General features: G+C 40.0%; 1 protein-coding gene across 5 annotated transcripts in view; it reads left to right on the plus strand.

The window, feature by feature from the left end:
* LOC101108690 (sodium channel and clathrin linker 1) overlaps positions 1-23,207 on the plus strand; it is a 183,321-nt gene that overhangs the window by 82,792 nt on the left and 77,322 nt on the right. For all 5 annotated transcript variants that reach the window (XR_009596990.1, XR_009596991.1, XM_060401008.1 and 2 more), the window contains exons 7-8: positions 13,017-13,139; positions 22,531-22,596. Coding sequence is in view for 3 of the 5 variants with exons in the window: in XM_060401008.1 (XP_060256991.1) it covers positions 13,017-13,139; positions 22,531-22,596 (189 nt within the window). In the remaining 2 variants the exon portion in view is untranslated. The remainder of the gene's footprint in view (positions 1-13,016; positions 13,140-22,530; positions 22,597-23,207) is intronic.

A 23,207-nucleotide genomic window follows, 5' to 3' on the forward strand; every position in this document is an offset into this window, starting at 1 on the left:
ACACTGGGCTGGAAGAAGCACAAGCTGGAATCAAGATTGCTGGGAGAAATATCAATAACCTCAGATATGCAGATGACACCACTCTTATGGCAGAAAGTGAAGAGGAGCTAAAAAGCCTCTTGATGAAAGTGAAAGAGGAGAGTAAAAAAGTTGGCTTAAAGCTCAACATTCAGAAAATGAAGATCATGGCATCTGGTCCCATCACTTCACGGGAAATAGATGGAGAAACAGTAGAAACAGAGTCAGACTTTATTTTGGGGGGCTCCAAAACCACTGCAGATGGTGACTGCAGCCATGAAATTAAAAGACGCTTACTCCTTGGAAGAAAAGTTATGACCAACCTAGATAGCATATTCAAAATCAGAGACATTACTTTGCCGACTAAGGTCCGTCTAGTCAAGGCTATGGTTTTTCCTGTGGTCATGTATGGATGTGAGAGTTGGACTGTGAAGAAGGCTGAGTGCCGAAGAATTGATGCTTTTGAAGTGTGGTGTTGGAGAAGACTCTTGAGAGTCCCTTGGACTGCAAGGATATCCAACCAGTCCATTCTGAAGGAGATCAACCCTGGGATTTCTTTGGAGGGAATGATGCTAAAGCTGTAAGTCCAGTACTTTGGCCACCTCACTCGAAGAGTTGACTCATTGGAAAAAACTCTGATGCTAGGAGGGATTGGGGGCAGGAGGAAAAGGGGACGACAGGATGAGATGGCTGGATAGCATCACTGACTCGATGGACGTGAGTCTGATTGAACTCCGGGAGATGGTGATGAATAGGAAGGCCTGGCGTGCTGTGATTCATGGAGTCCCAAAGAGTTGGAAATGACTGAGCGACTGAACTGAACTGAACTGAACTAAACTGGGTGTTTCTCCTTGGGTTTAATCCTGTTTGGGACTCTCTGGGTTTCTTGAACTTGGGTGATCATTTCCTTCCCCCTTTTAGGGAAGTTTTCAACTATTATCTCCTCAAGGATTTTCTCATGGTCTTTCTTTTTGTCTTCTTCTTCTGGGACTCCTGTGATTCTAATGTTGGGGCGTTTAACACTGTCCTGGCAGTGTCTGAGACTGTCCTCATTTCTTTTAATTCGTTTTTCTTTTTTCCTCTCTGATTCATTTTTTTCTGCCATTCTATCTTCTACTTCACTAATCCTATCTTCTGCCTCTGTTATTCTACTATTTATTGCCTCCAGAGGGTTTTTTATCTCATTTATTGCATTATTCATTATATATTGACTCTTTTTTATTTCTTCTAGTTCCTTGTTAAACGTTTCTTGCATCTTCTCGATCCTTGCCTCCAGGCTATTTATCTGTGATTCCATTTTGATTTCAAGATTTTGGATCATTTTCACTATCATTCAGAATTCTTTATCAGGTAGATTCCCTGTCTCTTCCTCTTTGTTTGGTTTGGTGGGCATTTATCCTGTTCCTTTACCTGCTGGGTATTCCTCTGTCTCTTCATCTTGTTTATATTGCTGAGTTTGGGGTGGCCTTTCTGAATTGTGGCAGTTTGTGGAGTTTCCTCATTGTGAGTGGGGTTGTACAGGTGGCTTGTCAAGGTTTCTTGGTTAGGGAAGCTTGTGTTGGTGTTCTGGTGGGTGGAGCTGGATATCTTCTCTCTGGAGTGCAATGAAGTGTCCAGTAATGAGTTATGAGATGTCAGTGGTTTTGGAGTAACTTTGGGCAGCCTGTATATTGGACCTCAGGGCTGTGTTCCTGTGTTGCTAGAGAATTTGCATGGTATGTCTTGCTCTGGAACTTGTTGGCTCTTGGGTGGTGCTTGGTTTCAGTGTAGGTATGGAGGCGTTTGATGAGCTCCTGTCAATTAATGTTCCCTGGAGTCAGGAGTTCTCTGGTGTTCTCAGGGTTTGGACTTAAGCCTCCTGCTTCTGGTTTTCAGTCTTATTTTTACAGTACTCTCAAGACTTTTCCTTCTATACAGCACCGTTGATAAAACATCTAGGTTAAAGATGAAAAGTTTCTCCACAGTGAGGGACACCCAGAGAGGTTCACAGAGTTACATGGAGAAGAGAAGAAGGAGGAGGGAGTTAGAGGTGACCCAAATGAGATGAGGTGGAATCAAAAGAGGAGAGAGCTAGCCAGTAATCACTTCCTTGTGTGCACTCCACAGTCTGGACTACTCAGAGATGTTCACGGAGTTATACAGAGAAGAGGGAGGAAGGAGACAGAGGTGGCCAGGAGGATAAAGGGGGGCAGGTATCAAAAGGAGAGAGACAGATCCAGCCAGTAAACAGTTCCGTAAGTGTTCTCCACCATCTGGAACACACAGAGATTCACAGAGTTGGGGAGGGAGGAGACAGAGGCGACCTGGTGAAGAAAAAGAAGAGTCCAAAGGGGGAGAGAGCAGTCAAGCCAGTAATCTCGCTCCCAAGTAAAAATGGGTACTGAAGATTAGGTTCTTAAAGGTACCCAATTTGTTACCTTAAAATTGATAAAAAATACCAAAAAGCAAAGATTAAAAATCTAGAGTTTGGAATTTCAAAAATACAATATTAAAGAAAAGAAGAAGAAAAAGAGAAAAAAAAAGTCACAAAAATTATAAAATATATATATATGAAGTTTGCTTTAAAAAATAGGGTCTTTTTTTGCAAAGTAATAGTAGGTTATAAAAGTGAAATTTAAAGGAATAATAGAGGACTTAAAATTTTTAAAAAAATTTAAAAAAAAGAATAATCGTAAAAATAGTGAAAATATATCTAGGACTTTCTCTGGTGTTATTGTGGGTATTGTGGGTCAGTTCATTTTCAGATAGTTCCTTGGTCTGGCTTATATTTCTCAAGATCTATAGGCCCCTTCCTGTGTAGTCAGTACTAACGACAGGGTTTTAATCTATTGCACCTGTCACTTCCAAGGTGGTTCCCTCTGTTTTAGCGTCTTCTGTTTGCTGGTCTCTTCAGTGTCTGATTTCCACCCTGACACAAAGGGGGCGATGGTGGACACTTTTTTTAGGCTCACTTTTTCAGTCGCGCTCTGGGGAGGGAGGGACACTGCAAACAAATAACACTGGCGTGTGCTCGCAGTGCCTCAGCCACACCGGGCCTGCCCTTGCTCACGGCGCGTGTACCCTCCCTGCCCACACCGCTCAGGCTCTAGGTTGCTCCTCTGGGAACCTTCCGAGGCCAGCCCTGGGCTGCATGCAACTCCCAGGTCTAAGCCGCTCAGGTTCAGGCACTCGGGTAGTCCTCAGAGGCACAGACTCGGTTGAACCTGCGTTTTGTGCCCTTCCCAGGTCCGAGCAGCTCAGGTGGTGAGGTTTTGGGCGAGTGCGGTTGCTGTGACTTGTCGCCTCCCCCATCCCTGCCACTTGGTTTTCTGGGTGTATAACCGGCACACCTTCTCAGGCGGATGTTGACTGTCCAGAACCCCAAGAAGTCTTAGTTAGCAAAGAAGCCTGCTTGCTGTTTGGTAGACAATGTCTCTCTGGGGCTGCAATTGCTTGTCACCAGAGGGGGATGGTCTGCAGCCGGCTAGTTCTGTTCAGTCCTTTGTTCTGTGCGTGGGCCTAGCTGTGTCTTAGGGCTTTTCGCGTGGTAGTTGTCCCACAGTCTGGTTTGCTAGCCCAGGTTAGTTCACTCAGATTGCCCTCGAGGCATTCAGGCCCAGTCCTTAATCTAAGCAATGCAGCCTGCGCCTCCCTGCTCAGCCCCCTCTTGCTAGTGGTGGGTGCAGGCGTCTGGGCTGCTTCTCTGCTGGGGGAGTTACCGTTGGGCTTGTAATCTGTGAGTTTTAATTATTTATTTATTTTTCCTCCCTGTTATGTTGCCCTCTGTGCTTCCAAGGCTCTCCACAGACTCAGCAGCGAGAGTGTTTCCTAGTATTTGGAAACTTCTCTTTTTATAAGACTCCCTTCCTGGTCGGAGCTCCGTCCCTACCTCTTTTGTCTCTTTTTTTTGTCTTTTATATTTTTTCCTACCTCCTTTCGAAGACAATGGGCTGCTTTTCTAGGTGCCTGATGTCCTCTTCCGGCATTCAGAAGTTGTTTTGTGGAATTTACTCAGCGTTTAAATGTTCTTTTGATGAATTTGTTGGGGAGAAAGTGGTCTCCCCGTCCTATTCCTCTGCCATCTTAGGACCACCCCGTCTTTTAATTTTCTGTGTTACAGTTCTTTTGTCTCCTTAGGTAGGTTTATTCCTAGATATTTAATTCTTTTTGTTGGAATGATGAATGGGAATGATTCCTTAATTTCTTTTTCTGATTTTTAATTTTTAGTATATAAAAATGCAAGTGATTCATGTGTATTGATTTTATAACCTGCAACTTTACTAAATTCACTGATTAGCTCTAGTGATTGGCTGATAGTATCTTTAAGGTATTCTGTGTACAGTATCCTGTCATCTGCATACAGTGAGAGCTTTCAGTTCAGTCGCTCAATCATGTCCAACTCTTGTGACCCCATGAATCGCAGCACACCAGGCCTCCCTGTCCATCACCAACTCCCGGAGTTTACTCAAACTCATGTCCATCGAGTTGGTGATGCCATCCAGCCATCTCATCCTCTGTCACCCTTCTCCTCCTGCCCACAGTCCCTTCCAGCATCAGAGTCTTTTCCAATGAGTCACCTCTTCGCATAAGGTGGCCAAAGTATTGGAGTTTCAGCCTTAGCATCAGTCCTTCCAATGAACACCCAGGACTGATCTCCTTTAGGATGGACTGGTTGGATATCCTTGCAGTCCAAGGGACTCTCAAGAGTCTTCTCCAACACCACACTTCAAAAGCATCAATTCTTCGGCACTCAGCCTTCTTCACAGTCCAACTCTCACATCCATACATAACCACTGGAAAAACCATAGCCTTGACTAGATGGACCTTTGTTGGCAAAGTAATATCTCTGCTTTTGAATATGCTATCTAGGTTGGTCATAACTTTCCTTCCAAGGAGTAAGCGTCTTTTAATTTCATGGCTGCAGTCACCATCTGCAGTGATTTTGGAGCCCCAAAAAATAAAGTCTGACACCGTTTCCACTGTTTCCTCATCTATCTGCCATGAAGTAATGGGACCAGATGCCGTGATCTTCGTTTTCTGAGTGTTGAGCTTTAAGCCAACTTTTTCACTCTCCTCTTTCACTTTCATCAAGAGGCTTTTTAGTTCTTCTTCACTTTCTACCATAAGAGTGGTGTCATCTGCATATCTGAGGTTATTGATATTTCTCCCGGCAATCTTGATTCCAACTTGTGCTTCCTCCAGCCCAGCATTTCTCATGATTTCAAATCTGATTTCAAATGATTGTCATTTGTTTCTAGAAATTTTTCAATTTCCCTTTTGATTTCTTCTGTAACTTGTTGGTTATTTAGAAATGTGTTGTTTAATCTCCATATGTTTGTGTTTTTCACAGTTTCTTTTTTGTAATTGATATCTAGTCTTATAGCATTGTGGTTGGAGAAGATGCCTGATGTGATTTCAGTTTTCTTAAATTTACTGAGGTTTGATTTGTGACCCAAGATGTGGTCTATCCTGGAGAATGTTCCATGTGCACTTGGGAAGAAGGTGTATTTTTCTGCATCTGTATGAAATGTCCTGAAGATATCATTGAGATCCATCTCATCTAATGTATCATTTAAGACTTGTATTTCTTTATTAATTTTCTATTTTGATGATCTGTCTGTTGGTGTGAGTGGTGTGTTAAAGTCTCCTACTATTATTGTGTTATCATCAGTTTCTCCTTTTATGTCTCTTGCTGCTGCTAGCTGCTAAGTCGCTTCAGTCATGTCTGACTCTGTGTGACCCCATAGACGGCAGCCCACCACGCTTCCCCATCCCTGGGATTCTCCAGACAAGAACACTGGAGTGGGTTGCCATTTCCTTCTCCAATGCATGAAAGTGAGAAGTCAAAGGGAAGTCACTCAGTCATGTCAGACTCTTCACGACCCCATGGACTGCAGCCCATCAGGCTCCTATGTCCATGGGATTTTCCAGGCAAGAGTACTGGAGTGGGGTGCCATTGCCTTCTCCATTTTATGTCTCTTAGTGTTTGCCTTATGTATTGAGGTACTCCTGTGTTGGGTGCATAGATATTTACAATTGTAGGTCTTCCTCTTGGATTGATCCCTTGATCATTATGTACTGTTCTTCCTTATCTCTTGTAATATTCTTTATTTTAAGATCTGTTTTGTCTGATATGAGGATTGCTACTCCAGCTTTCTTTAGCGTCCCATTTGAATGGAACATATTTTTCCATCTTCTCACTTTTGGTCTATATGTATCTTTAGGTCTAGGGTGGGTTTCTTGTAGACAGCATATTTATGGATCTTGTTTTTTTAATCCATTCAGCCAGTCTGTGTCTTTTGGTTGGAGCAGTTAATCCATTTACATTTAAAGTAATCATTGATATATGTGTTCCTATTGTCATTTTCTTAATTTTGGGGGGTTGATTCTGTAGATCCTTTTGTATTTCTGAACTATATAAGTCCCTTTAAACATTTGTTGTAAAACTGGTTTGATGGTACTGAATTCTCTTAACTTCTGCCTGTCAGAATAGATTTTTATTTCTTCATCAATTTTGAATGAGATCCTTGCCAGGTTACAGTAGTTGTAGATTTTTCCCTTTCAGTACTTTAAATAATATCCTGCCATTTCCTTTTGGCCTGCAGAGTTTCTGCTGAAAGATCGGCAGATCTGCTGAAAGATCATATGGCGTTTCCCTTGTATGTTACTTGTTGCTTCTCCCTTGCTGCTTTTAATATTCTTTGTGCTTAGTCTTGGTTAGTTTGATTAGTATGTGTCTTGGCATGTTTCTCCTTGGGTTTATCCTATACGAGACTCTTTATGCCTCTTGGATTTGATTGACTATTTCCTTTTCCTTGTTGGGAACTTTTCAACTATAATCTCTTCAAAAGTTTTCTCATATCCTTTCTTTTTCTCTTCTTCTGGGACCCCTATAATTCAAACGTTGATGCGTTTGATATTGTCTCAGAGGTCTCTGAAAGTATCCTCAATTCTTTTCATTCTTTTTACTTTATTCTGCTCTTCAGAAGTTATTGCCACCATTTTATCTTCCAGGTCACTGATTTGTTCTTCTGCTTCAGATATTCTGCTATCAATTCCTTCTAGAGTATTTTTAATTTCAGTAATTGTGTTGTTTATTCTTTAATTCTTCTGTGATTCCCGCATTTTCTCCATTTTGTTTTCAGAGTTTTTGATCATTTTTACTATCGTTATTCTGAATTCTTTTTCAGGTAGTTTGCCCATTTCCTCTTCATTTATTTGGAGACTTCTGTGTTTTTAGTTTGTTCCTTCACTTGTGTAGTATTTTTCTGCCTTTTCTTTATTTTTTTTTTTAAACTTACTGTGCTTGAGGTCTCCTTTTCCCAGGCTTCAAGGTTGAATTCTTTCTCCCTTTTGATTTCTGCCCTCCTAAGGTTTGTCCAGCAGTTTATGTAAGCTTCATATAGGGTGTGATTTGTGCTGAGTTTTTGTTTGTTTGTTTTTCCTCTGATGGGCAAGGCTGAGTGAGGTGGTAATCCTGTCTCTGATGATTGGGTTTGTGGTTTTTTTTGTTTGTTTGTTGTTTAGATGAGGTGTCCTATACTACTGGAGGGTGCTACTGATGGTTGGGTGAAGCCGAGTCTTGTATTCAGCTGATTTCCTTTGTGTGAGTTCTCACTCTTTCATACTCCCTAGGGTTAGTTCGCTGGTAGTCTAGGGTTTTGGAATCAGTGCTCCCACACAAAGGCTCAGGGCTTGATCTCTTCAATGACCCTTGTCAAATTGGTTTAGCCAGAATACCATTATGTTTCCTCTTAGGGATTTTTCATGCACAGACCCTAACTGTACTCTGGATCTCCTATCTGACGTATCAGAGAACAGCATCTGAAATTGAGAGGTGGTACCCATCCTTCCAATTCATGCTCAGCCCAGTAGAGTGGAGATGGGAGAGGCTGAATGCTGTTCCCAAACTGTCCCCCGAAACCAATTTCCCTGGGTGCCTTCCTTGGAGGGGACTGTAGAGACCCACACTCAGAAAATGTTGCTTAGTTTGGCATTTAAATCTAGCAGGCCAGAAATAACACTCTTACTGGTTAAAAGTTTCCTGCTTCCCTCCTCCAGGCAGAAGGGGTCTTTAAAGAACGAGGAACTGGGAAAGCCCAATTCCTCAATGAATGAATAAAGTTTTTGCTCTGCTTTGTGGAGGACTTTCCTGGTTTCTCAGGTGGTAAAGAATCCATCTGCAATGTCCCTAAGATATTTTTAATTAAAGGATAATTGCTTTACGATATTGTGTTGTTATTTTCTGCTATACTTCAACATGAATAAGCTGTAGGCATACCTATGTTCCCTCCCTCGTGAATGTCCCTCTCACCTCCCATCCCATCCTACCCTCTAGGATGTCACAGAGAACGGGTTTGAGCTCCTTGAGTTGTACAGCAAATTCCCACTGGCTTTCTGTTTTACATATGGTAGTTTATATGTTTCCATGATAATTCTCCCCATTCATCCCACCTTCTCCTTCCCCCCCAACCCCATGTCCACAAGTCTTTCCCCTATGTCTGTGTCTCCATTGCTGCCTGCAGGTAGGTTCATCAATACCATTTTTCTATATTCTGTGTTGTTATTGTTCAGTCTCTCAGTCATGTCCAATTCTTTGTGTCCCCATAGACAGCAGCACACCAGGCTTCCCTGTCCTTCACCATCTCCCAGTTCAGCTCAGTTTAGTTCAGTTGCTCAGTTGTGCCCAACTGTTTGCGACCTCATGCACTGTAGCACGCCAGGCCTCCCTGTCCATCACCAACTCCCGGTTTGCTCAAACTCATGTCCTTTGAGTTGGTGATGCTATCCAACCATCGCATCCTCTGTCAACCCCTTTTCCTCCCACCTTCAATCTTTTTCAGCATCACAGTCTCTTCCAGTGAGTCAGTTCTTTGCATCAGTTGGCCAGAGTATTGGAGTTTCAGCTTCAGATTCAGTCCTTCCAATGAATATTTAGGACTGATTTCCTTTAGGATTGAGTGATTTGATCTCCTTGAAGTCTGGGGGACTCTCAAGAGTCTTTTCCAACACCAGATGGAAAGCATCGGTTCTTTAGCACTCAGCCTTGTTTTTGATCCAATTCTCACATCCATACATGTGTACTGGAAAAACCACAGCTTTGAATCTTTATCAGCAACCTAATGTCTCTGCTTTTGACACGCTATCTAGGTTTGTCTTAGCTTTCCTTCCAAGGAGCAAACATCTTTTAATTTCACGGCTGCATTCACCCGTTCTCTATGATTTTGGAGCCCAAGAAAAGAAAATCTGTCACTGTTTCTACTTTCCCCCCCGCCGTTTGCCTTGAAATTATCAGACCAGATGCCATGTTCTTAGTTTTTTGAATGTTGAGTTTTAAGCCAGCTTTTTACTCTCCTCTTTCACCCTCATCAAGAGACTCTTATTGTTTCTCTTCTCTCTCTGCCATTAGAGTGGTATCATCTGCGTATCTGAGGTTGTTAATATTTCTCCTTGCAATCTTGATTCCAGCTTGTGCTTCATCCAGCCTGGCATTTTGTATGATATACTCTGCATATAAGTTAAATAAGCAGGGTGACACTATACACCCTTGACATACTCCTTTCCCAGTTTGGAACCAATCCGTTCTTCCATGTCTGGTTCTAACTGTTGCTTCTTGACCTGCATAGAGGTTTCTCAGGAGACAGGTAAGGTGGTCTGGTATCCTAATCTTTAAGAATTTTCCACAGTTGGTTGTGATCCACACAATCAAAGGGTTTAGTGTGGTCAGTAAAGCAGAAGTAGATTTTTTTTTGGAATTCTCTTGATTTTCTGTGATACAGCGGATATTGGCAATTTTATCTTTGGCTTCTCTGCCTTTTCTAAATCCAGCTGTTATATCTGAAAGTCCTCAATTCACGTACTGTTGAAATCTACCTTGAAGGATTTTGAGCATTACCTTGCTAGCATGTGAAATAAGTGCAGTTGTGCAGTAGTTTGAACTTTCTTTGGCATTGCCTTTCTTTGAGATTGGAATTAGAACTGACCTTTTCCAGTCCTGTGGCCACTGCTGAGTTTTCCCAATTTGCTGGCCTATTGAGTGCCTCACTTTCATAGCATCATCTTCTAGGGTTTGCAGTAGCTCAGCTGTAATTCCATCACCTCTACTAGCTTTGTTTGTAGTGATGCTTCCTAAGGCCACTTGACTTTGTACTCTACGATGTCTGGCTCTAGGTGAGTGGTCACACCATTGTGGTTATCTGGGTCATTTAGATCTTTTTTTGTAATGTTTTTCTGTGAATTCTTGCCACCACTTTTTAATATCTTCTGCTTCTGTTAGGTCTGTACCATTTCTGTCCTTTATTGTGCGCATGTTTGCTCGAAATGTTCCCTTGGTATCTCTGATTTTCTTGAAGAGATCTCTAGTCTTGCCCTTTCGGTTGTTTTCCTCTGTTTCTTTGCATTGTTCACTTAGGAAGGCTTTCTTATCTCTCCTTGCTATTCTTTGGAACTCTGCATTCAAATGGGTATATCTTTCTTTTTCTCCTTTGCCTTTTGCTTCCTTATATATTTGCTAATATACAGTATTTGTTTTTCTCTTCCTGACTTATTGTATATAATAGATTCTTTTTTCATCTACTTTATTAGAGTTGACTGAAATGACTTTCTTTTTGTGACTGAGTAGTATTCCATTGTATATATGTAGAAGCTTCTTTATCCATTCATCTGTTGATGGACCTCTAGGTTGCTTCCATGTCCCAGCTATTGCAAATAGTGCTGTATTGAACGCTAGGTTACCTGTGTCCTTTCCAGTGATGGATTTCCCAGGGTATGTTCATAGTAGTGGAACGGTTGGATCATTTGATAGTTTTATTCCTTGTTTTCTTAAGGAATCTCCATACTCTTCTCCATAATGTCTGTATCAATTTATATTCCTACCAACCATGCAAAAGGAGTTCCCTTTCTACACACACTCTCGAGCATTTATTATTTGTTGATTTTTTTCATAATGGCCATTCTGATCAGTGTGAGGTATATCTCATTGTAGTTTTGATTTGGATTTCTCTAATAAAGTACAATATTGAGCTACTTTTCATATGTTTATTATGTATGTCTTCTTTGAATAAATGTCTGTTTAGGTCTTCTGTCACTTTCCACTTTTTAATTGGGATATATGTTTTTCTGTTATTGAGTTGCATGAGCTGCTTGTATATTTTGGAAATTAATCATCTGTCAGTTGTTTGATTTGCTATTCTCCCATTCTGTGGGTTGTCTTTTCACCTTGTTTATAGTTTCCTTTGTTGTGCAAAAGCTTTTAAGTTTAATTAGATCCCACTTGTTTGTTTTTATTTCCATTACTGGAGAAGGTGGGTCATAGAGAATCTTGCTGTGATTTATGTCATAGAGTGTTTTGCCTCTGTTTTCCTCTAAGAGTTTTATAGTTTCTGGTCTTACAGTGAGTGAGTGAAGTCGCTCAGTCATGTCTGACTCTTTGCGACCCCGTGGACTGTAGCCTACCAGGCTCCTCCATCCATAGGATTTTCCAGGCAAGAATACTGGAGTGGGTTGCCATTTCTGTCTCCTGAAGATCTTCTCGACCCAGGGATTGAACCCAGGTTTCCCATATTGTAGGCAGACACTTTACCATCTGAGCCATTACATTTAGGTCTTTAATCCATTTTGAGTTTATCTTCATGTATGGTGTCAGAAAGTGTTCTAATTTCATTCTTTTAAATGTAGCTGTTCAGAATTGCAGCATCACTTACTGAAGAGACTGTCTTTTCTCCATTGTATGTTCTTGCCTCCTTTTATGAAAGAAAGATGACATAAACAGATAGAGAGTAATTTCATGTTCCTGGGTTGGAAAAACAATGGTATCAAAAATCAATATACTATCAAAAGCAGTCTACAAATTCAGTGCAATCCTTATCAATTTACCAATGGAATTTTTCACAGAACTAGAATTAAAAATTTCACAATTCAGTGGAAACACAAGAGACCCTGAATAGCCAAAGCCATCTTCAGAAAAAAGAATGGAGCTGGAGGAATCATTCTTCCTGATTTCATACTATAATACAAAACTATAGTCATCAAGACAGTATGGTACTGACACAAAACAGAAATATAGACCAATGGAATAAGATAGAAAGCCTAGAGATAAATCCATGCACCTACAGGCACCTTATCTTTGACAAAGGAGGCAAGAATACAAAGCTAGGACATTTTAGAACAAATAGGAACCTAGGAATGCATTTCAGTAGCCATTAGAGCAATGACCATATCACAGGTTACATCATATAAACTTTGGTAAACTCCACCGTAAACTCATGTGCAGATGAGAGTAAAGAGAATAATGCCTTCCTTTTGTTATGAACATAATTTTGTCTAATGGGTCCCTGTATCACTTTTGAGAAATACTTGTTGAAAGAATAATGGCCTGATAAAATTCTTATTATAAAATGCCAAATGAAAATAGTACAATACAATCAACATACTGTATCAGTCCGTTTTTTTTTTCTTTAAGAAAAAATACAAAATTCTCCCCTCAAATCACATTTATAAACAAGAATACATCCAACATTTATTAAGTTGATTGTGTCCAGATGTTAGCAGTATTTATTATCATGTGGTTTAAAAAAATCAGGTAATTTTTTCTTCTTCATTTTTCTGTATTTTCCTAATTTTTTAAGATAAACATAACTTTTGCAATCAGAAAAAAACGCTTGTGCTTTACCAAGGATAGTTTTCCTGGCTTACACTTGTAGAATTTTTATGGCTTACACTTTTTTGTGAAACAAAGAAAGTGGTTTAAACCTCTCTCTCTGGTTGAAGGGTTTTCATTTTGCTATTAAATCTGAATAAAAAGAAAATTTCAAACTAAAGAATTTTCATGTTTAGTTTTACTCTCTAATTATTAATACAACTTTATATCATCAAAAATATTGCAACCATACCATCATGTATAAATTCTATTTTTATTTTGTGACTTTATGTATATGAACTCATTGTGTAAGAGAATGTGATTCATTTATCCTGTGCGGTAGCCTACTAATAATGAGTTCGCTAATGTTTTTCTTTTATAGGAAAAAGCTCAGGCTATAGAACTCTGGCAGACTGTTTCTCAGGAGTTGTGTAAGCTACAGAAACTTTACCAAGAACATATGACTGAGGCCCAGATTCATGTTCTTGAAAGTCAAAAGCAAAAGGTAATTTTGGATTTCATGGTTTTCTTGTGTATCAATAAGTTGCATTCTAGAGAAATTCAGTTTTGGAGAAGAATGCCCAAGTCTCTAGTGTAATATTTATGTTGGCAATAAATAGATCTTTGATGGTTAGAAATCTTTTGAACACACTAAATGATTAAAATAGTGCCTAGTGTACGTTGGGTTTTATAATGTTATTAGCACTGAAAGCTGTACTTAGGGCTAAAAAGCGGCCATAAGATTTTATGTATAAATGAATCTCTAAAACTTTTATATTCCTGATTTTTTTTACCTGATTAAAAAAAAGACCAAAACTGTTCATTAGTTTATGGACAGTGAAGAAGGCTACTCAAATATGACAACACTGTGTAAAACAAAAATGTTAACAACCTTCAATGTGACCTTTTACTGAAATAGATGTCAAGTGCCTCTAACATAAATTCATCAGAATAGGGTTTTAAAAGAGGAAAGAATCTTAATGGTTATTAAGGATTTCTTTATGTCCAAAGCAAGAATCATTTAATATTCTTTTAAAGTGGGCATCTAACTTTTGTTTGATATCTCTGTTAACATACACTCACTATCTCACAAGACCATCCATTCCATTGAAAAATCTACCTCCCTTATCTTTCCATTGATTCTTTTTCTGCTAGGTATATTGAAAACTTTATGACACAGAGCAGGTATCTTTTTTATGCTTTGGTGAACTTCGAATATTCCTTTCTAAGTTCGGATCAGCTTCCAGCATTTTATCCTTTGCAATGTATGAAATAACCTTAGTATTCCTGTGATGTGAATTTTTTGCTAGTCCCCCTTCTAGGACATCTCCATCGTTTTCATCAGAACTTCTTTCTTCACTCATGTTGGGTTCGCTTTCACTAAGTTACCCTTGCCGGTGTGTCCTGAATAGTGGCAGTGTCCATGTCCATGTTCTCACATTCAGATATTTTCTCCTGTAACTTCATTTACAACATTACCCAGAGTTATCACTTTCTGTTTCTTTGCAGCAGTTTTATCTTCATTGGCTAATTCCTTCTTTCAGTTATCAATTTTCTTAAAAATGTCACATGAGTATATTATCACTGGAGGAAAAGGAGACAGCACAACTGCACACTTTGCTGTCTCTGCATGAACTGAATAACAGAAACTCTGGGACCGAAAGTAATTAGACACCGATCATGATGTTCTGCTGTCACATGGTCAGTTGTAGACTGAAGAGTTAGCAGTAAAGTCTGCGTTTTATGTAATAATAATTAATGTACTGAGTGATATATAATCAATGTTTTATATAGGATTATACAGTTAATGTATTTGTGACTGAGATTTGAATCCTGTTATACAGGACTAATATAATTCAACTGTACTATAGTAAGTGAAAATCATGCATTTTAAGACTACAGGACATGGACTGCCTATACTCTTTCAGTGCACAAGATGCTGCATTGTTGTCTCATATTTCATTCTGTTTAGTTGTTGTCCTGAATTATAAAGTTCTTTAAAATGTGTTTAAAGAGGAACAACAATAAGCCAGATAACGAAGCAACTGGTGGAATAAAGATTCTTCTGACCATATTCTCATACAGTAAAGAAAGCAATTCTCCTTCTTGTCAAGACTATGTTATTGGTTTATGTGTTTGGTTAGGAAGGGGGTTGACTTTTCTCACCATAGTATTGGACCATACTTTCCCCAGAGAAATTCATAGTAATTTATACATACATATGTGTGCATGTGTGTGTGCCAAGTTGCTTCAGTTGTGTTTTGACTCTTTGTGACCCTATGGACTGTAGCCTGCCAGGCTCCTCTGTTCATGGGATTCTCCAAGCAAGAATACTGGAGTGGGTTGCCATGCCCTCCTTCAGGGGATGTTCCAGACCCAGGGATCGAACCCACATCTCTTGCCTCTCTTTCCTTGGCAGGCGAGTTCTTTACCACTAGCACCACCTGGGAAGCCCCATACGTACAGGTAACACTGCAGTTTATGTTATACATAACAAAGCTAGTGGAGGTGATGGAATTCCAGTTGAGCTATTTCAAATCCTAAAAGATGATGCTGTGAAAGTGCTGCACTCAATATGTCAGTATATTTGGAAAACTCAGCACTGGCCACAGGACTGGAAAAGATCAATTTTCATTCAAATCCCAAAGAAAGGCAATGCCAAAGAATGCTCAAACTACTGCACAATTGCACTCATCTCAAACACTAGTGAAATAATGCTCAAAATTCTCCAAGCCAGGCTTCAGCAATACATGAACCGTGAACTCCCTGATGTTCAAGCTGGTTTCAGAAAAGGTGGAGGAGCCAGAGATCAAATTGCCAACATCCGCTGGGTCATGGAAAAAGCAAGAGAGTTCAAAAAAAACACCTATTTCTGCTTTATTGACTATGCCAATGCCTTTGACTGTGTGGATCACAATAAACTGTGGAAAATTCTGAAAGAGATGGGAATACCATACCACCTAACCTGCCTCTTGAGAAATCTGTATGCAGGTCAGGAAGCAACAGTTAGAACATGGAACAATAGACTGGTTCCAAATAGGAAGAGTACGTCAAGGCTATATATTGTCACCCTGCTGATTTAACTTATATGCAGGGTAAGCCATGAGAAACGCTGGGCTGAAAGAAACACAAGCTGGAATCAGGATTGCCGGGAGAAATATCAATAACCTCAGGTATGCAGATGACACCACCCTTATGGCAGAAAGTGAAGAGGAACTAAACAGCATCTTGATGAAAGTGAAAGAGGAGAGTGAAAAAGTTGGCTTAAAGCTCAACATTCAGAAAACAAAGATCATGGCATCTGGTCCCAATCACTTCATGGGAAATAGATGGGGAAACAGTGAAAATGGTGTCAGACTTTATTTTGGGGGGCTACAAAATCACTGCAGATTGTGATTGCAGTCATGAAATTAAAAGACGCTTACTCTTTGGAAGGACAGTTATGACCAACCTAGATAGCATATTCAAAAGCAGAGACATTACTTTGCCAACAAAGGTCCATCTAGTCAAGGCTATGGTTTTTCCTGTGGTGATGTATGGATGTGAGAGTTGGACTATGAAGAAAGCTGAACGCCATAGAATTTATGCTTTTGAACTGTGGTGTTGGAGAAGACTGTTGAGAGTCCCTTGGACTGCAAGGAGATCCAACTAGTCCATTCTAAAGGAGATCAGTCCTGGATGATCATTGGAAAGACTGATGCTAAAGCTGAAACTCCAGTACTTTGGCCACCTCATGCGAAGAGTTGACTCATTGGGAAAGACCCTGATGCTGGGAGGGATTGAAGGCAGGAGGAAAAGGGGATGACAGAGGATGAGATGGCTGGATGACATCACCAACTTGATGGACATGAGTTTGGGTGAACTCTGGGAGTTGTTGATGGAAAGGGAGGCCTGGAGTGCTGTGGTTCATGGAATCGCAAAGAGTCGGACACGACTGAGCGACTGAACTGAACTGACTGAATACCTAATATAATATCTAACAGTCTTATTATCTGCAAATGATTTGTAATTGCTGAGTGCTTTGTTGTAACTCAGGATTTGAATGTGTCTGTAGGGTTCCCTGGTGGCTCAGTGGTAACGAACCCTCCTGCCAATGCAAGAGACACGAGACGTGGGTTCGATCCCTGGGTGGGAAGATCTCCTGGGTAAGGAAATGGCAACCCACTCAAGTATTCTTGCCTGGGAAACCCCATGGACACAGTAGCTTGGTGGGCTACAATCCATGGGGTCACAAAGGAGTCAGACACTACTTAGCATCTTTTTTTTTTTTTTTTTTACGACTTAGCATCTAAACAACAACAAATATTTAAAACTATGGAGTAATTCCAATTCTGGTTCCTTTCCTGTGGAATTTTGAGAAGGCAGCTATCACTGTCTCTCTTTTCAACTCTTACAGAGTTTTCAAATTCCAGTTTATGACTTTGTTTTTTAATCATTACAAATGGGTATTTTTACCTAAAAAAATCATAATAATGCTTATGTTCCTTTTCAGTTTACAAAATGATGTTTCCCAACATACCTTGGTTTGAAAATAACACACATGTAGTCTGAGCTGTAATACTTTTACCTCTGAGATCTAGAAATCATTTCTAATATAAGTATCTTTTTGAAGGCTGTTTCTTCATTTAGATCAGTAAACTAAGCCATTAGGTTTTGTTTTCCACCTGAATATGATCATTTTTATGGTACAGCTTTGAAGTTAGGGTTTTTAGGGGGTTTTAGTTGTTACTGTTGCTGTTTGCATAGACCTTACAGATAATACTTTGTCTTTATTTGAAGCTCTAGCTATCAAGCTTTAAATCTGTCATCTGACATATTAACACCTCCTCCCAACTTTATGTCACCTGCACATATGATATTTAATTTGGTCATAGTAGATAATCAAAAGGTTTAAAACTTGTGGGGCAGTCAAACCATGAGACTCATGAGAAGAGGAAAAGGTACAATAATAACTGTGCCATGGTTTGTTTTAAACAGGTTTGAATGTGGTTTTTCAATATTGGACAAGGTGTTTATATCATACCTGTCTCCTGATGGATTGATTTCTAGAAATAATTTGATGTTGTTCAGTCACTTAGTCATGTCCGCTGCTCAGTCATTACCCCATGGACAGCAGCACAACAGGCTTCCCTGTCCTTCACCACTTCCCCATGCTTGCTCAAAGTCAAGCTGTCCATTGAGTCGGTGATGCCATCCAGCCATCTCAACGTCTGTCGTCCACTTCTCCTCCTACCTTCAGTCTTTCCCATCATCAGGGTCTTTTCTAATGAGTCAGCTCTTTGCATCAGGTTGCCAAAGTATTGGAGCTTCAGCTTCAGCATCAGTCCTTCTAATGAATATTTAGAACTGATTTCCTTTAAGATTGACTGGTTTGATCTCCTTGCAGTCCCAGGGACTCTCAAGAGTCTTCTCTAATACCACAGTTTAGAAGCATCAATTCTTTGGCGTTCAGCCTTCTTTGTGGTCCAACTCTCACATCCATACATGACTACTGGAAAAACCGTAGCTTTGACTAGACGGACCTTTGTTGGCAAAGTGATGTCTCTGCTTTTTAATATGCTTTCTAGGTTTGTCATAGCTTTTCTTCCAAGGAGAAAGCATCTTTTAATTTTGTGGCTACAGTCACCATCTGCAGTGATTTTGTAGCCCCGGAAAATAAAGCCTGTCATTGTTTCCATCGTTTCCCCATCTCTTTGGCATGAAGTGATGGGACTAGATGCCATGATCTTCATTTTTTGAATGTTGAGTTGTCAGACAGCTTTTTCACTCTCCTCTTTCACCTTCATCAAGAGGCTCTTCAGTTGCTCTTCACTTTCTACCATAAGAGTAGTGTTATCTGCATATCTGAGGTTATTGATATTTCTCCCAGCAATCTTGATTCCAGCTTGTGCCTCATCCAACCTGACATTTCGCATGATGTACTCTGCATATACGTTAAATAAGCAGAGTACTCCTTTCCCAATTTTGACCCAGTCTGTTGTTCCATGTCCTGTTCTATTTCTTGACCTGCATACTAGTTTTGCAGGAGGCAGGTAAGGTAGTCTGGTATTTCCATCTCTTTAAAGAATGTTCCACAGTTTGTTGTGATCAGTAGAGTCAAAGTATTTAGTGTAGTCAATGAGGCAGAAGTTGAGTTTTTCTGGAATTCTCTTGGTTTTTCTATGATCCAGTGGATATTGCCAATTTGATCTCTGGTTCATCTGCCTTTTCTAAATCTAGCTTGAACATCTGAAAGGTCTCAGTTCACATAATGCTGAAGCCTGGCTTGGGGAATTTTGAACATTACATTGCTAGCATGTGAAATGAGTGCAATTGTGTGGTAGTTTGAACTTTCTTTGGCATTGCTGTTCTTTGGGTTTGGACGGAAAACTGACCTTTTCCAGTCCTGTGGCCACTGCTGAATTTTCCAAATATGCCGGCATATTGAGTGTAGCACTTTGACAGCATCATCTTTTAGGATTTGCAGTAGCTCAGCTGCTATTCCATCACTTCCACGAAGTTTCTTTATAGTGATGCTTCCTAATGCCCACTTGACTTTGCACCCAGAGATGTCTGGCTCTGGGTGACTGATCACAGCATCGTGGTTATCTGGTTCATTAAAACTCAGTAGTGGCCACAGGACTGGAAAAGGTCAGTTTTCATCCAATCCCAAAGAAAGGCAATGCCAAAGAATGCTCAAACTACGGCACAATTGCACTCATCTCACATGCTAATAAAGTAATGCTCAAAAGTCTCCAAGCCAGGCTTCAGCAATACGTGAACCGTGAAACTCCCTGATGTTCAAGCTGGTTTTAGAAAAGGCAGAGGAACCAGAGATCAAATTGCCAACATCCTCTGGATCATGGAAAAGCAAGAGAGTTCCAGAAAAACACCTATTTCTGCTTTATTCACTATGCCAAAGCCTTTGACAGTGTGGATCACAATAAACTGTGAGAAATTCTGAAAGAGATGGGAATACCATACCACCTGACCTGCCTCTTGAGAAATCTGTATCCAGGTCAGGAAGCAACAATTAGAACTGGACATGGAGCAACAGACTGGTTCCAAATAGGAAAAGGAGTACGTCAAGGCTGTATATTGTCACCCTGCTTATTTAACTTCTATGCAGAGTACATCATGAGATACGCTGGGCTGGAAGAAGCACAAGCTGGAATCAAGATTTCTAGGAGAAATATCAATAACCTCAGATATGCAGATGACACCACCCTTATCGCAGAAAGTGAAGAGGAGCTGAAGAGCCTCCTCATGAAAGTGAAACAGGAGAGCGAAAAAGTTGGCTTAAAGCTCAACATTCAGAAAACGAAGATCATGGCATCCGGTCCCATCACTTCATGGGAAATAGATGAAATAGATGGGGAAACAGCGAAACAGTGTCAGACTTTATTTTGGGGGGCTCCAAAATTACTGGAGATGGTGATTGCAGCCATGAAATTAAAAGACGCTTACTCCTTGGAAGAAAAGTTATGACCAACCTAGATAGTATATTCAAAAGCAGAGACATTACTTTGCCAACTAAGGTCCATCTAGTCAAGGCTATGGTTTTTCCTGTGGTCATGTATGGATGTTAGATTTGGTTGTGAAGAAAGCTGAGCGCTGAAGAATTGCTGCTTTTGAACTGTGGTGTTGGAGAAGACTCTTGAGAGTCCCTTGGACTGCAAGGAGATCCAACCAGTCCATTCTGAAGGAGATCAGCCCTGGGATTTCTTTGGAGGGAATGATGCTAAAGTTGAAACTCTAGTACTTTGGCCACCTCATGCGAAGAGTTGACTCATTGGAAAAAACTCTGATGCTGGGAGGGATTGGGGCAGGAGGAGAAGGGGACGACAGAGGATGAGATGGCTGGATGGCATTACAGACTCGATGGACGTGAGTCCGAGTGAACTCCAGGAGTTGGTGATGGACAGGGAGGCCTGGCATGCTGCGATTCATGGGGTCACAGAGTCAGACACGACTGAGCAACTGAACTGAACTGAAGATCTCTTTTGTAATGTTCTTCTGTGTATTCTTGCCACCTCTTAATATCCTCTACTTCTGTTAGGTCCATCCCATTTCTGTCCTTTATTGTACCATCTTTGTATGAAATGTTTCCTTGGTATCTCTAATTTTCTTGAAGAGATCTCTAGGCTTTCCCATTCTGTTCTGTTCCTCTATTTCCACTGTTCTCTTAGGAATTCTTTCTCCTTTCTGTTTTTAGAACTCTACATTCAAGTGGATATATCTTTCCTTTTCTCCTTTGCCTTTTTGCTTTTCTTCTTTTCTCAGTTATTTGTAAGGCCTCTTTAGACAGTCATTTTGCCTTTTGCATTTCTTTTTCGTAGAGGTAGTTTTTTTTTTTACTACCTCCTGTACAATGAATGCCACAAACCTCCATCCATATTTCTTCAGGCACTCTATCATATCTAATCCTTTGAGTCTATTTGTCATTTCCATTGTATAATCATAAAGGATTTGATTTAGATCATACCTGAATGGCCTTGTGGTTTTCCCTACTTTCTTCAATTTAAGTCTGAATTTTGTAATAAGGAGTTCATGATCTGAGCTACAGTCAGCTCCAGGTCTTGTTTTTGCTAACTTCTCCATCTTCGACCACAGCGAATTTAATCAGTCTGATTTCAGTATTGTCCACGTGATGATGTCCATTTGTAGAGTTATCTCTTTTGTTGTTGGAAGAGGGTGTTTGTTATGACCAGTGTATTTTCTTGGCAAAACTCTGTTAGCTTTTGCCCTGCTTCATTTTTTACTCCACAGCCAAACTTGCTTGTTACTCCTGATATCTCATGACTTCCTACTTTTGCATTCCAGTCCCCTGTGATGAAAAGAACATCTTTTTTTGGTGTTAGTTCTAGAAGGTCTTGTAGTTCTTCATAGAACCATTCAACTTCAGCTTCTTTGGCATTAGTGATTGAGGCATAGACTTGGATTACTGTGATATTGAATGGTTTGCCTTGGAAATGAATAGAGATCATTCTGTTTTGAGATTGCACCCAGGTACTTCATTTCGGGCTCTTCTTTTGACTATGAAGGCTACTCTTTTTCTTCTAAGGGATTCTTGCCCACAGTAGTAGATACAATGATCATCTGAATTAAATTCGCCCATTCCAGTCCATTTTAGTTCACTGTTTCCTAAAATGTCGGTGTTCACTCTGCCATCTCCTGTTTGACCATTTCCAGTTTACCTTGATTCATGGACCTAACATTCCAGGTTCCTATGGAATGTTGCTTTTTATAGCATCAGATGTTACTTTCACCACTAGACGCATCCGCGACTGGGCGTTGTTTCTGCTTTGGCTCCACCTCTTCATTCCCTCTGGAGCTATTTCTCTGGTCTTCTTCAGCAGCCTATTGGTTCATCTTTCATTAGTTCATGAGAGAGTTCATCTTTCAGCGTCATATCTCTCTGCCTTTTCATACTGTTCATGGGTTTCTCAAGGCAAGAATGCTGAAGTGATATGCCATTCCCTTCTCCAGTGGACCACTTTTTGTCAGAACTTTCCACCGTGATCCGTCCATCTTGGGTGGCTCGACATGGCCTGACTCATAGTTTCATTAAGTTAGACAAGTTTGTGATCCATGTGATCAGTTTGGTTAGTTTTCTGTGATTGTGGTTTTAATTCTGTCTGCCCTCTGATGGATGAGGATAAGAGACTTGAAATAATGATTTCACATAAAATAATTAGCCACATTAGTTTCCACATTGTCAACTTATTTAATTTTGTAGGCATTAAACATTTGTTTCTTTTTATTTCTTTGACTATTGATCTCACAGTACTTGTTGAAAGAAATGCAAGTGATGTCCTCTAGATTTAGCCATAATAATTTTAGACTTGATTTTAGTCTAATTTTAAATATGGGTTTTAAACACAATGTTATTTATGTACCCTTTCTTCCTGCTATAGGATCAGCTGACAAGTTTTCAGCAGCTGACCAAGCATCTTCATGTTACTAATGAGAATGTAGAAATGGTAAGTGAAAACATCCATTTAGTGCACTTTTTACATAAATTAGAAATTGTCACTGTAAGTAGTTGTATTTTTGCTAAGGTAAATCAACAAGATAAAAAACGTGAAATTAACGTAGGTAGGCAGTACTCTTCTTTTTATCTGTCTTGTCTTTTGGATTCAGTAGCGTGACATGGGAGTTTACAGTGGGTTCTAGAGATCTAAAACTAACATCTATCTGAAATATATTCTAATCTGAAAGTGCTCTTAGGATTCTTGGTACGATCTCCTGAGCGTAATCTAGACTGTGAGTACCTCAAGAGTAGGGTTCATTCTTTATTCTTAGCGTTTCTTCTAAAATATGGTAAGGTATCAACTAAGAATGGTGGAACTGCTAGAGAAATGAGTAGCCCAAATGGTTAAAACCAGTAGGCCACTGAGAACCACTTGTTAGTTGATTGACCACCCATCACCTGAATTGCTACACCTTAATTTCCCTTTAATTTTTCCCAAAAGAAGTAGAATTAGCCTTCCCAGTTCTGCTCTTTAACCCCTACACACACACATTTCTTTTTTATTGTTGTTTTTGTTTTGTTTTGTTTTCCGTCTTGGAATTTTATTTTACCTGATTGTTG

Source organism: Ovis aries, chromosome 17, assembly GCF_016772045.2.
Source record: "Ovis aries strain OAR_USU_Benz2616 breed Rambouillet chromosome 17, ARS-UI_Ramb_v3.0, whole genome shotgun sequence".
NCBI lineage: Eukaryota > Metazoa > Chordata > Mammalia > Artiodactyla > Bovidae > Ovis > Ovis aries.